At 36.6% G+C, this 14,642-nt stretch overlaps 4 protein-coding genes across 4 annotated transcripts; 1 reads left to right on the plus strand and 3 right to left on the minus strand.

Annotated features, from left to right (window-relative positions):
- Positions 1–1,431: 1,431 nt before the first annotated feature.
- LOC147284904 (small ribosomal subunit protein eS30z/eS30y/eS30x) lies at positions 1,432–3,030 on the plus strand. The gene is made up of 4 exons (XM_086245158.1): positions 1,432–1,557; positions 2,242–2,298; positions 2,397–2,534; positions 2,686–3,030. Exons 2-4 carry the CDS (start codon positions 2,295–2,297, stop codon positions 2,730–2,732), a joined length of 189 nt encoding a protein of 62 aa, XP_086101284.1. The 5' UTR covers positions 1,432–1,557; positions 2,242–2,294; the 3' UTR covers positions 2,733–3,030.
- A 462-nt stretch (positions 3,031–3,492) lies between these two features.
- LOC147284905 (Regulator of Vps4 activity in the MVB pathway protein) lies at positions 3,493–6,417 on the minus strand. Its single transcript, XM_086244995.1, has 7 exons — positions 6,198–6,417; positions 5,775–5,907; positions 5,096–5,199; positions 4,841–5,012; positions 4,536–4,676; positions 4,359–4,438; positions 3,493–4,259 (listed from the first exon to the last, which is right to left on the minus strand). The coding sequence occupies exons 1-7, from the start codon at positions 6,287–6,289 to the stop codon at positions 3,653–3,655; spliced, it is 1,329 nt and encodes a 442-aa protein (XP_086101121.1). The 5' UTR covers positions 6,290–6,417; the 3' UTR covers positions 3,493–3,652.
- Positions 6,418–8,129: 1,712 nt separating this feature from the next.
- On the minus strand, positions 8,130–9,242 carry LOC147284906 (uncharacterized). The gene has a single exon (XM_086245288.1). It carries the CDS (start codon positions 9,240–9,242, stop codon positions 8,289–8,291), a length of 954 nt encoding a protein of 317 aa, XP_086101414.1. The 3' UTR covers positions 8,130–8,288.
- A 2,768-nt stretch (positions 9,243–12,010) lies between these two features.
- LOC147284907 (uncharacterized) lies at positions 12,011–12,883 on the minus strand. The gene has a single exon (XM_086245369.1). It carries the CDS (start codon positions 12,872–12,874, stop codon positions 12,011–12,013), a length of 864 nt encoding a protein of 287 aa, XP_086101495.1. The 5' UTR covers positions 12,875–12,883.
- Positions 12,884–14,642: the final 1,759 nt, after the last annotated feature.

Raw genomic sequence — 14,642 nt, forward strand, 5'->3', positions numbered from 1 at the left:
TCGTTCTTTTAGTTTTAATTGGAGCAATATTACTCTTGTAATTTTCTTTTTTAAGTTTCTAGTTTATGAGATATGCCTGCCGATTTTGATAGGATGTGACTAATAAATAGCTCATATTATTAGTGTAAAGTTATTTGACTTGATTGAAATATGATGATTTTAAGAATAAGATCGAACATGATATGGTGCAATTTGAATATCACCCTACCATATATTAATATTCTTTGTCGCTCAATATCTAATTAAGATGAGAATGATTGCACATGGCATTTCCATACAAACGTCTATTTCCAAATTGTAAAGCTTACTCCAGCAGCCATGAAATTTGTCAATTATGGGCTGAGACTGCTGAGTGCTAGTTTTTGGAATCAAGTGAGCTGCACTTTTATCATACTTTCTTGACATAATTTGGAGCAAAAAAAAAAAAAAAAGTAGTGTTGATATAAAGCACAGTCTTTCCCTGAATTCAAACATTTGAAGTTCTAGAATTTGATGATGGTGCTGCTGCTCATCCATAGAAATTGAACTTATAAGTTTATAACCATCCATCATCACCGCCTTTGCAAGTCAAACAGTTATATCTTTCCATTGACATATAACACCAATCAACAATTAATGACACCTAAGAAATGAGAAGAAATCAAAAATAAATAAAATTGATTATTGATCACCATGTCTCACGATGTCTCAGTTCAACCTAATAACAACTCGTCATCTTATTATGGCATTAAATACATGAAATTGGAATTGAATTTAGTCCGTTCTTCCAAAATGAAAACTCGTATGAAAAAAAAATTCAACTTAATATATATCAACTCATCAACACAAAATTAAGAACCAATAATGAAGTCTCGTTGTTACAAGAAAAATCAAACTTAAAATCTATCGTTTAGTCCATTTCACTTATGTTGCTTGAGTCAAGACTCACTTGCATAATGAAGTGTCATGTTGCTATCTGTTTGATAATGTGTTTTTATATTATAGTTTTTTCAATTCTTGGCTTTAACAAAACAAATCTCATGGCCTAAATGGCATTAGTAGTACTAGAATATTAATTTTGTTTATTAAATGATGTAATCGTATTTCGTAACACATCATTTGAGATTCAAATTTGATATCTTAGTAAAATGAAAGTGAACATTTAAGTTATATCCTAAGCAAGGAGATAAACTTACATATAGCAATAGTATTCAACTTATGTCTCATATTTGTTGCTCATGTGCTAATCATATGATGTACAAATGTGAGACCATGGTTTTCTCCTAAGCAAAGATAAACTAACCTTAAAAATTAAAATTACCTAAGCGGTAGGGGCCCGACCCGTTTAAGATCTAGTACAGTCCGAGATGAGCTCGGGCTGCTCCAAGAACGGCCCGGAATCCGCAAACCTCGGTTTCAAATGGGCCGAAGTGTGCGGGCCAGCCTGTTAACAACAGCAAACCCTAATTGATTAAAATCTTCTCACCCTTAACCCTATGCCGTTCTTCCTTCTCGACTTCTTCAAGCTCTCTCAAGCTCCCCCATTCTCGTGATCTCCTCTGCTACTACAAGCTCCAGGTAACTACTCTCATTCATATCTGGGTCTCTTTCTAGCTCAAACAATAAGCTGATGAGGAAATGCACAGTCTTTAATGATGATTAAATTTCATTTACTTTTCTTGCTTGTTTTGTTTCAATGCCTGAAATGTTTTATGATATTTGTTTTGCTGGGTGAAATTCTGAAGTGGGTTTTGGAAAGAGCTCAAATATTTTTACTTTGAAATCTCTAAAGCTTTAGCTCTTGTGTTTTTTTTTTTTCTTGTCTTATTTTTACTGTTAATTAAATTGAGAGTGAAAACTCTATGAATTTGCCTAATTTTGCTTTTAAGTTTGTTTAGTTTTTAGTTAAAACTAATTGTATGATTTCATTTTATCTCCATTAAATTTGTTGTACTCACTGGTTCAATCTTATTAGTCTAATGGAGATTGTTTCCTTCATATTTGATGAGAGGATGAACATCCTCTCTAACAACACTGTCTTTGTATTTAGTTAGTTATTTGGAGTTAATTGGAAAATATGATGATTATTGTGCTAAATTAATATAGTTTGGTTGATTAATTTTGTTAGTTAATCTTATGATTGATTAATCTTCGTAGAAGACAATTTTATTTTCATTGATAATGCATTTTAAAAGGTGAGGTGGGTTGAATTTTTTGTAAAGTTTAGGTGAGTCTTATTCGGTCTAACCATTTATTAAACAGGTTAGGAGAGCAACTCCACCACTCTGCAGCCATCAAGCTCTTAGTAATCCACCATGGGTGAGCTCAATGCCTCCCTGTCCCTGATCTCACACGTTATGGTTTCATTTCATTTACTTGTTTTCATTTCTGTCACTTATATATGTTGTGATTTTCAGGTAAGGTACATGGATCTTTGGCTCGTGCTGGTAAGGTGAGAGGCCAAACCCCGAAAGTGGCTAAGCAGGATAAGAAGAAGAAGCCCCGTGGACGTGCCCACAAGCGCATGCAATACAACCGCCGATTCGTCACTGCTGGTAATTCCACCATTCCCTGATTTCCCTTCTAATATTTTAGGTTTATTATCTTCCAGAGGTTAACTTTAAATGGGTTTGGGAATTTATTTTTGTTGAGAAACCTATATTCCGATTTTGATGTAAAGCATTGTCTTTTGTGTAATTATTGCAGTGGTTGGCTTTGGCAAGAAGAGGGGACCCAACTCCTCTGAGAAGTAGGCAAAGCTTTGAGAGGATGAAGAGCTTTTTGTAGGTTTAAGCAGAGGATGGGAAGGTTTCTGTAGATCGAGAAGGCTTTATTTTTGTGTTTTTTATTGAATTTTATGTCATTGATCCCAATACGGGTTTGTTACTTTATGGAGATTGGAAGTGTAGGATACTGTTGGATTTTGTGCTACAGTTGAGTTAGAAGTATTGTGATTTTGTTTCTGGGTTTGTTGTTTTGAAAGTGAGTACTGTTCTTTCATCAAATTCATCAAATTTGTTTACCAAATTTTGTTCGACATATGATGTGGCAGTGTTATATTTATTCAAATATGGATCCACTTTGAAACTCATTATCTCTAATAACACATTTAATGAGTGAATTTAGTGACTCCAGTATTGTTGTAAGTTAGGGAAAATCTTATTCAGAATAATTGGAAAACAAAAGAGGATGAGCTAATGACTAGCTCTTGAAATGGAAGAGTGAGAAGAGAAAGGATGGTGCGTATGGCTGAAACTTTAAATTTTTGCATGTTGGAATTGGATCAGAGGAAGGAGCTTTATTTTTTCGGTCAGTGGAAGGAGCTTTCGTTTGTACAGGATTTGAGTCTGAGTCTTCAAAATCAAACCATAGCATTAATTGTTTACTTTCCCATTCTGTGATACATGCATCAGCAGTGCTTTTGAATCATAAGCCAAAAAGTTTAATGCGCAAGCAAAACTCCCTAGGGCGGCAACATACAAAAATCTGTGTCATGGGTATTATTTAGTATCAACATGATAGAATGACATGCATCCACCATGTATATATGAATTATACAAGTAAATCGAAAACCGATGCACTAGCAATCTAAAGATTAGGTTTGCAAAATCCGATCATGTATATGAAATTATGAATTATACAAGCAAAAGTAAAAAATAATGCAGAAACAAATCTACTTGGGTTTGTGATTCTGATGCTTAAGGGCTTCAAAGCGAGCAGCAAGCGCATCGTAATCTGGAAGATTGGGATGAACACGAGAAAATGAATCCTGCTTAAATGCTGCTGAAGGTACTGGTGGTGGATGACGCTCAGGTGGTGGATGAATGCCAGCAGGAGGCGACTCCATTTCAATTTCTTCATCACAGTCTGATTCATCAAACTTTATATCTGAATGTTTTGTTGGCGGGTTATAGCTGTATCTCCTATAGAAGAATCTATTGTCATCTCCATGGCTATGCATTGTTTCTTCATTGCTTGAAGAATGAGACCTATCAATTCCACGAGCTTTAGATTGATGATGCATATTCTGAGAGTCAACTGGTGGACCATTTGGCATGAAGCGGCCTGTGGAATTGCCGGACAGGGTTCCAAATCCATCATTATTCACCTTATTATCAAAAGGAGGTGCTTGAGATGCCTGATTGAAGTCTTTGTTAGCCAGATGCGCAGCAGCTTGTGCGGCAGAAATTGCATCACTGGCAGATTTTGCAGCTGCTTCGGCAGCTGATGCTGTGTCTACAAAATGCATATACCCTCCTCTTTCTCCACCACCACTTGTTCTGTGTAAAAAACTGGAAGTAAGTATGATAGAATAAATCAAAAAATCAAAAAAAGGTAAGAGTTTAATTTACAATGAGATGAGTAAATAACCAAGTTACCTCTTTTCTGGCCTTTTAGGCTCAACAGATTGGTCATGCACAGGTAAGCTGGATGCACTAACAAAATTTCGCGGTCCTTGCTGATCAAATAAAGTAAACAGAAATCTTAAAATGGAAAATGTCCTCAATTAATTAAACATGTGAGTGAGTGAGAGAGAGAGAGAGAGAGAAACACACTATAGGCTCTTCTGGAGGCTTGAGAAGCTCCTGCTCAGATTCTGTAGTATCCCATTCAATCTGGTATTCCTTGGCTATCTCCTTCATGATTTTCAACTTTACTTCACCCGTAGGGGATCTAACAGAGAGCTTTTCGATCAGCTGTAAGACAGCATAAGCGCTCAACAATCATTCAGAGAAACTAAAATATGAACTGAAAACAGAAAAATTCAAATAGTTGAAAGAAATCTACTACTCAAAAGCAAAAATCTATGGTCGGTCTAATAATAATAAAAGAAATGATATGGCTGGAAGACCATGCTTACAATGCGATTCACACCAGCGTTGGGTCGTAGATCTGTAGCCGCAGATACGAAATCTTTTCCATATTTCTTCTCAAAAATATCCCTAAGTACCGTTAGTTCTGGAATCTCAGAGCACCTTGGGGCTGCAAAGATTAAACTAGCAATTCCTTCTTTTAGATCAGCTGGGCATTCCCTGTAACAAATTCGAGCAGCATTGGATAAACATACTCTTTAACAGCTGTGAAATGCAACAAAGATATTAGATTCTTATATCACCTTTGCTTTGCGATGATTGTAAGTCTAGCCACAACTAATTCACAGAAGAGCTCAATGATTTCATTTGCAGCCAAAACATTCTGTTCTCTTATCACATGTTCAACCTACAAAACACAAGAACTCATTTGTAGTTAGTGCCAATTTCATTAACCATGTTACATAATCACAAACCCACAGCCACATGTTTCATCACAAATTTAGTGTCCATAACAATTTTAAGCAGAACTTTGGGTAATGAAGAAGGGGTATAGCCAAGCCTTCAGTAACATGATTTCTGTTATGCAAAATTATAAACCACTCAACTATCTTAAAAAAGAGCACTCTAATTCGGCAATGCTTACAGATTAGGTGGAACATAGCTTCACGCATTCGCATTTTACTTGTCTTATTTTTACTTCCAAACTCCCATATTCATGAACACAAATGTGTAAATACCAAATAAAATATTTTTGGATTCACATAAAAAAAAAAAAAAGATAAATCAAACATCCATTATCATAGACAGCCCATTTACTGAATAGCCTAATATTGTGTAAAACAGATGATAAATTTTGATGAATAGCATAAAAAAAGAAAAGAGAAATCAAACCTCAATTAACAGATGATACCATACACAGAAAATTCTTAATGAACCAAGAACAAAAAATTTAAGACTTTAGAATTTAGACATGATAAGTACCCTGATACGCGCAGTGGCGTCTTGACCAGACTTTAGGAGCAAGGCAATGTCACGCCTCATCTGCCTCACTACCACCTGTCCCTTGTTCCTCAGCAGCTTTATTCTGGCCACCGCCATCTTCGCCGCCGTTTTGCTGTTACACCATTTATTCCCATTAAAAAAAATGCAACCAAATTCATTTAGCAAAAGACTAATTCCCTACACCCTGTTAAATTGCCGAGAAAATGCAAGCATTTAACAAAGATGTCAACTTTATCAACTTTTCAGTATCTGGGTCTCCATAATTCCCACTACCCACATTTTCTAGGCAACCAAACACAGGGACTAATAAAGTAACTGAGAAAAGTTAATAGATTAAAGCAAAAAAATAGAAACCCAGAAAGGGGAATGAGAGAGAGAGAGAGAGAGAGAGAAGAAATGTACCATTTGGAAGAGTTGAAGCCCCAGCGGAAGAGCGAGAGGCCGAGCTTGACGAGCTTCTTGGTGTGGGTTGTGGCTGCAGTGGCGACAGTCATGGTCTGAGTGAGTCCGAGACCGAAACTGAGACTCTGAGACAGACAGAGCTCTGAGGGTTTGGGTTTTGGTTGGGTATTTCTAGGGAGTATAACGGTCGACTGAAATGGAAAGCAATAAAAAAGCGATCTTTTTAGAGTATTTTGATCGGACGGTCCATTGGAGCCCACTTGATCACCGTCCTATGAAATTGTCTATCAGCTTGATTTCTTGGACCGGAGGCCCATAAACAACCGGATCTTGGATTTCATTTACTATATGGTCCTTTAAAAGGCAAATAGAGCCGTTGCGTTGTTTGACACGCGGGAGAGACGTGGATCGTGATGCGAAGAATCCAATGTTATAGTCGGTGTGAGGCTCTGTTTGCAACTTCTAATCTTGTAATGCCACGTGTGGTGATTGAGATATTTGTATGAGTTCATTTTTGTTCACCACAAAAAAGAGGTGGTGACCGGTGAGCATTGCCACCATGGTAAATGGGTGACACGTGTCATAAAAAAGTGGTCAAGTGATATGTGTCACTTATCCACTATGGTAGCAAAAATAAATCTTTTTTTGTATGTTCTTACTCAATTATTTTTTATTTTTTTAATACAAATTCCAATCTCTTGTCATTTACATTTTGATTGTTTGAGGAAATTTTTTTGATACAAATATCACACAACAAATGAAAGAGGATGCATTGTCGATATATTGGATATGAATCATATTAGCATATTTTTAAGATTAAATACGATTGTAACTGGATTATCAAATTGATATTATGATCAACTATAAGTCTATATCTAATTAATTGTAATTGTATCGGATCTTTGATAAAAGTTGTATTAAAATTCGATCCATTTTGATAAGGATTTGTGATTTTTTTTGGTTAATTAATTTGAATTTGTAATTAGAATTGTATTAAAATGCGATTCTTTAGATACAAGCACAACTCCTTATATTTTTTATTTTATTTGCTTTTTGAATTTATATAAATAAGTAAAATCATTTATGTGTATTTTTATTGATATAACTGTGAGAATTGTCAATTCATTTTGAAATAGATGTCTAAATTTCTTCATGGTATCAGAGCAAGTTCACCTACGCGCGTTAAGCCAAATGGTCACACGTGCTCTACGTTACCCAATATGAATATAAGTCATTCACGTGTTTGGTTTCAAGTAACGCCACACATGCGGGGGCGTGTGAGAATGTGGATTGTTATACCACTTTGGAAAATTATAATATTGCATGGTGACTTATAAGGGTCTTGGGCTACCCCTCCTATTATCAATTGATTTCGACATGAATACCTAAATTTCTTCGATAACAACTTATATTACTGTTACATACACTCTCGTATAATATTAGTCTTAATTCATATTTGATTTGGAACATATTACATAACAAATTAACACCAAATATTAAACTATTGAATTTGGGCTTATGTAATGTGGGCTTGCCTTTTTGACTTTTAATGCATTTACTCTTTTCGTCAAAAATAAAATAAAATTAGATCGTAATTAAATTATGGGAGATTTAGAGTTCAGTCCATTTTATGAGTGTTTCTTAGACTAAAATCGATAGTGATTTAGGGTTTTTAATTAAGTTTTTTTATTTTTCTTCTTTACAGCTTTTTATGTTAGGTTTTAACTCCAACTAATCCTATCAAATCTGGATTGGAACGAGATCAAATTCCGGTTCATTAACAAACTCAAGAATGCCCATTTAGAGTTTCACAGATTTGGGAATACCCCTGACAAAACTAACAAAATAAGAGTTGAAAACTTGAAACAGAAAGGAATCACATAAAGATGTAATTAAGTGGAGCAATAATGATTCAGATCATTTCAATTCAAACTGTACTATACATTTAGATACATGCACAGAAATGCACATTCAGAAACAAAAAGGTGATCAAGAACTATATGTGTAGATCCTCTAAAATTCGGATACCAGCAATGGGAGAATATATATGGTACAAATGGAAAGATGGGAATATGATGATGACCCAATATCCTAATGAGAGAGTATGTTGAGGAGAGAAACTCTAGTGTGAATCAAGAGCCTAAACAAGCCCTCCAACCCATTTTCAAGGTCTTCTATGCTTGAATCCAAGACCTCCAATCTTCTCTGTGCAGATTGAATCTTCTCAGCTTCAACTTCTTCACTTGCATTGTGTCCAAGCAGGTTACTAACGGCAATATCCACATTTTCCAGCTCATTCATGCTTTTCTGTTGATAATTGTCACACACTACCACCCCTTTGTGCACCAAAATTGAAACCAATGACCACCTGCTAGGCCTTGGTTTCAATTGTGGAGTGGAAAGGAATGAAATGAGTGACTGAAAAATGGAACTGGTGATCAAACTGGCCTCTCTAAGCACCCTCACCACCGCGGTGAGATGGTTGTCTAGATCCAAAGGGAAGGCTTCATATTTGTGATCCATTTCCTTCAAAGCTGCAAGAAACTGATGAGCAATTTCCTTCTTCATCTTTTTTCTGATGCATACATATGCAGTGACATTGTCTTCGAGGCTCGAATCCCCAACCTTTCTCCGGCGGAGAGCAGATTGAAGCTCTCTAACACTCTCCTTCATTGTCAAAATGGCATCCCTTGTGTTGCCACATACATCCAAGTACTTAACAGAGCCATCCAACAATTCTTCAACCCATTTCTGATTTTGGTGCAGGGCTAGTGCCTGTTGTGTCAATGGCAATTGAAGTAGATCCTTAATGCAGATGTACAAGTCTTTGAGGCCACATAGCCCTTTGCATATTGAATCTGCCTTTGATGATGATGATGATGATGTTGTTGTTGTTGTTGTTGCCTCCCAACAAGCCTTGAGCTTGTTCAACTCCTCCTCTGTTCTGAGTGTGCTGGGATGTGATCTAGCAGGCATACTAATGGATCGAACATTGTAGCGCTTGGAGGGCTTTGGAGAGAATGAAGCCATCGTTGCTCTTTTCATCTTAGGAAGGAAGGCTATGCAATTTAGAATTTAGATTGGATTGGATTCAATAAGAACCTTGTATTGTTCTGGGTTCAAAGTCACATATTTATACCTAGGTGTACATTTTAGAGAAGATGTTTGGGGACCAAAAGAATCTTTGGGTCCTAATGTCAATGTGGTAAACATGTGATGCAGTGTGGGCTGCTAGTCCATGGCTTGTGTGTTATGTTGTCACGTCTTCCACCAACTAAACAAACAAAGCCTCCCATTTAATATGACCAATAATGTTGTTATTTGGGTAAGGTGTTGTCCCAAAATTGGGTTTTTGTTTTGCATCATAGGGCAGATTCATTTGGTATTTTCCTTCCTTCTCTTCCTTTGATGCACCACCCTCCACCGCCACATTTGGTTATCAATAGGTCAAGAATTGTCCATGGAGGTTGGTGTCAAATCAAAGAAGTGGGGCTTTTAAAGTTCTTTGGATATGGAAGAAGCCTTGAATATATCCAGAAATCAAACAATATCTAGAGAGATATGAAGAACCATGTTTTTTAATTAATTTCGGAATTTGGTTGGAAATGGGGAGTTAACATTGAAAGCAAAGGTCATATATTCATTATTCATAAATGGGTTGCACGAGAGGCATGTCTTTGTTATGTTCCCCTTGAGCCTTGCAACATGCCAAATGCCATTAAACCACATCAGTTTAAGACTTGTTTAGTTGATTATGTGTATGATACGCCTAATATGTTTCATATTTGATCTTTGCATATCCTCCTAGCTACTACATTGACCTTCACTCACCTACAGCCTACAGGGTCTGTGGTCATGCATGAGATCACAGCACAGGTTTATGAGAGCTTGCTTTTTCTGTAAGTAGTGGGATTGTATTTCCTTTTCTTCTTACAAATGGCCTTAAAAGAAGGGAATGATTCTGTTTGATAACTACTTTTTGGCACATATTATTGGTGACTGAATGTGAAGGCTCCTAACAGTAAAGAAGAACTTTTTCTAGGCACTTCTTCAGAACGCGTTATAAAACTTCTAGATCAGTGAGGCCAAATCTTACAGTTTACAGTAATTGGCCATTTTTTGTTTCTTTGTTTTTTTAAGTTTAATACTGTGATATGCGAAAAAGTTAGTGTCAGTCCTTTACTAGATGATTAATCGCCATGGCTTGAAGTTCCAAAGTGCATAACTTACCAGTTGGTGAGTCAATGATATTTGTGATACGTGTCACATTATATAAAATGTCATATAATTTGTAAAACAATTCGATAAAGATTTTGTGCAAAGAGTATTTTTTTCAATTCTAGTATCAAACAAAAAACAGAGGGGTTAAGATTACTATTGCTTGCAAATATATCAATTTATTTGATAGAGTGCCTTTGCTTGGGAAAGAGACAAGTAGAAAAGAAGAAAGATATATTCTATCACAGTAATCAGCAAATTTAATGCTAGAGTAAAGGCTGATCATCAACATAAAATAATTGAGCTTCCTTCCCAAGTCCCCTTCAGCAAGCTGCACGTGAACAACTAAATTATAGGCTTAATTCTCCCAAATTTGTACATCAAGTTTGAAAAGAAAATGAATACAGCATTTATGCCGTGGGATAAATATTCGCATTCTTAATCTTAAATAATTTTTTGGGCTATACCAGTCACTTCATTGATTCTGTACGAGGCTACAATTTGACAATTTGTCACTTCCTATGTCATTATTCCAAATTGAACAGAAGAAAAGTACAGATTAATGCAGAAAGAGATGGCTGGCTGAAAGTTTTGAAGTTGAAACATTACCAATATTGTTAATTTTCTCTTTATTGCCGCAAGATATAGGGTGGTGTACATGTACTGGTGTCACGCTTCAATCCAAAAAATATCTAATTACCTGCGAATCACATCTTAACTCGAGAATGAAACATTTTCTGAGTCGGGACAGATATTATTGACTTTTTTTTTTTTTTTTTCTTTGGGAGCAAAATTTGTAGAGTGACAGTTATATATGCCCTTTCTCGTATGTCTATGTATCACATGCCGATCACATAATGAGATAATTGTAAGAATGATATATACTTCCTGGTTCATCGAAGACTTTCTCATAAAGGAACAAATAGGGGTGTGGGAATTAAAAAAAAAAAGATTTATTCTTGACGTTTAGTTTGATGATATCAATGAAAAGATTTAGTGGGGGACACTCCAAAGTTATTTGGGCTTAAGAATCCTAGGATTTAATATGTAATTTTTACACAAGTAATATGAAAAAAGCCAAGGGATCTCTTAGATGAAGTGAATATGATTTTTGATGGTTCAAGAAGCATTTAAACATAACTTAGCAAAGATCAAGAGGATTTGGCACATCAGTAAAGAATCTGCAGAGGGATTTGAGGAGCTGCTATTGTTCTTGAAGAATTTGAAATGTAGATATATATTTCAAATCCTGTATTATTGATCTTAATTCCTAATTTCCTATTACTCGGAAATCAAATTCTTTCTTTACAAGTTTCTTTAGCCTTGCATGCACTATTGCTTAGACATTATGCACATGGAATATGGAGTATAGAGTTCAAGAGTGCTGCTTCTTAGATAAAAATCAAAAGATATAAAAGGAACACCATGATGTGATTCAGAAACTTGGGTATCAATTGTATTTCATTGTATGTCTATACATTATACATAGAACAAATGTATCAAAAAAGTTGTGATCCCAAAGGAAATCCTAATAAAAATGTGGATGCCTTGGATTTTTGAGTCAACAGTGGCCTAACTAATTTGAGAACACATAATTATTGTGAGACTATGTTCAAGAGGGAGGCTCTTGTTTTGATCAAGCGCCTGAACACACTCTCCAACCCATTCTCAAGGCCTTCAATGGTGACCTCCAAAGCCTCCAATCTTTTATGCGCACTTTGAATCTCTTCACTTGAAGCAGATGATAATAGGGTGTACAGAGCAGAATCAACACCTTCCATCTCATGCCTATTAATGTCTTCCTTCTCTTCACAAGCTATGGTTCCCTTGTGCATCAACTTTGATACCAATGACCACCTGCTTGACTGTGGCTTAGGCACTGCCAAGAACACCAAGAGGGTTTGGAAAATGGACATGTTCTTCACACAAACTTGTCTAAGAACTCTGATCACAGCAGAGAGGTGTTGGTCTTGCTCTAGCAGTGATGGAGTTGCAAACTTGTTGTCCATTTGCTTCAATGCTGTGATTAATTTCTTGGCATCCTTCTTCATCTTCTTTCTGAAGCAAGTGTAGTTGGTAATGCTGCTTTCAATGCTTGAGTCACCCTTTCTCCTCCTAAGAGCAGATTGAAGAGCCTGAACATGTTCCTTGATTTGTAGCATGAAATCCCTTGTGATGCCACATATGTCCAAGAGCTTCACTGATCCATCCAACAACTCATCCATGCACTTCTCTTGTTGGTGTTGGGAGAGGAGCTGTTGGGTTGATGCCATGTGGAGAAGATCATTCACACACTCATACAACTCCTCTAGTCCACATAGAGATCTGAAGATTGAGTCTGATGTTGAAGCACATGATGATGATGTTTGGAGCCTGCTCAGCTCTTCTTCAACTCTAAGAGTGGTGGGGTGAGATCTTGAGGGCAAGCTGATTGACCTAACATGGATCTTAGTAGCCATGGTTGATCTTAGTTTGGTTTTGAAAAAAAGCTCAAAGTTGAGGAAGTTCTTTGCTTTTCACAAGAGCTGATCAAGTTTGAGGTGTTTGGTCTAAGTTCTGCAGGATTGTCTATATATAGGAACACACAAATGAGATGAAAGCTTAGAGAGAGAGAGAGAGAGAGAGAGAGCATGTGGAGGCAGTGTGGGGTTTCCTTGAGAAATGGTTACTTTGTCACTAGTGTGGGAAACATTGCAGCAATAATTGGTCATTTCTTTAGGCCTAAACGGTTAGGCATTGGACATGAGGTGTCTCAGAATCTTGTCAATTGGTGCATTGGGTATGGCAATAGCAAAGAAGAGTCATCACTAACTTTGCCTCCTCTGCTGCCACATTGCCCTTCATTTTAATGTATTAAAATTGTGGCAGACCAGTCCTCCAATAGGTGGCCTTGTCTGGGTTGTCTCAATTTTGGAGAATGGAGCAAAGCTTCACCACCAAAATTGCCATTAAACAAAAAGCTTCCCAAAAAGATTGAGATCTAGATCTATTGGGATAATTAAGAAAATGTAGCATATAATTATGCCCAAGAAATGCATGGTGGTTAGAATGCCAAGATCAACATCATCAAATAATATATGGGTTTGATCTGTATTCTATTGTGTGCACGAATGGGTTGTACAATTCATGTCTCTATTTCAAATTTTCAATTTGCTAATGCCATTCTTAGTTTACTGAGATCGAGGTCCCCAAAATGTTCCATGTGTGCAAGAGGTATGAAGCGTATGGTTGCTGCTTATGCAGACGCGTGCTGCTCTACTCATTTTTGGATACTGTGGACGTCATTGCACAAGAATTTGACATGTGGGTGTTAGAGACAGGTGTTGCTCTCTGCTTTGCTCTCTTTTGAGTCACTGTATGCACCAAATTATTGAAGATTTGAAGTGGCATTGTCTACTGAAATTAACTTTTTAATTACTGGTGGTGCTCTCTGAATGGCTCTCTCATTTGAGTCATTTGATACACCAAATCATTGAAGATTTGATGTGGTATTTTCTACTGAAATTAACTTTGTAATAAACAGGTGGTGCTTTCTGCTTGGCCATCTCTTTTGACTTTTTGAGTCATTTCACCAAATCATTGGAGGGGTATTCCCTAGCAACATTTAACTTAGGCATAAATTTAATTTAGACACATAATTATATAAATTATTTCAACGGAGTTTATGAACTTTAAAATATTTCAAATATACATTCGATTTATTATTTAAATTGAAAAATGAATTTCTGTCAATTGATTCGTTGAAAGATCAGTTAAATGACAGTTTGGCTTTTGCTGACCGGAATTAATTAGTGATGTGTCGCTATCTCAACAAACATTTCCCGCCAAATGAGCGACACGGGCCCACAATTTAATAATAATAGAGAGAGAGAGAGTTTGTGGGCCCGTGTCAGAGGTTAGGTGGACTCGTGTCAGAGGTTAGGTGGACCCGTGTCGCTCATTTCTCGCCAAATGAGCGACACATGTCCACCTAACCCCTGACACGAGTCCACCAATTCATCATCTATTTCTCGCTCGGTGAACATAAGTGAGAGATTTATATTCGAATTTAGGGGAAAATGTGATGTTTTTTGGAGACTAAATGGTCAGGAAAGCGTTCGACAAGCGAAAAAGAGGTGATGGGTGTGTGGGCCCGTGTCAAGTGGACATTTGTTGCTCATTTGGCGAGAAATGTATGCTGAGTTGGTGCCACGTCGCCAATTAATCCCGGTTAGCAAAAGGCAAGCT

This window comes from Dryas octopetala, chromosome 5, assembly GCF_963921425.1.
Source record: "Dryas octopetala chromosome 5, drDryOcto1.1, whole genome shotgun sequence".
In the NCBI taxonomy this organism is placed as follows: Eukaryota; Viridiplantae; Streptophyta; class Magnoliopsida; order Rosales; family Rosaceae; genus Dryas; species Dryas octopetala.

Coding starts and splice junctions, on each gene's coding strand:
- LOC147284904 (XM_086245158.1), top strand. Junction 2,535..2,685: donor CCGCCGATTCGTCACTGCTG/GTAATTCCACCA, acceptor TAATTATTGCAG/TGGTTGGCTTTGGCAAGAAG.
- LOC147284906 (XM_086245288.1), bottom strand. CDS start 9,242: ATGAAAAGAGCAACGATGGCTTCATTCTCTCCAAAGCCCTCCAAGCGC.
- LOC147284905 (XM_086244995.1), bottom strand. CDS start 6,289: ATGACTGTCGCCACTGCAGCCACAACCCACACCAAGAAGCTCGTCAAG. Junction 5,908..6,197: donor GGCTTCAACTCTTCCAAATG/GTACATTTCTTC, acceptor ATGGTGTAACAG/CAAAACGGCGGCGAAGATGG. Junction 5,013..5,095: donor ACAATCATCGCAAAGCAAAG/GTGATATAAGAA, acceptor AATTTGTTACAG/GGAATGCCCAGCTGATCTAA.
- LOC147284907 (XM_086245369.1), bottom strand. CDS start 12,874: ATGGCTACTAAGATCCATGTTAGGTCAATCAGCTTGCCCTCAAGATCT.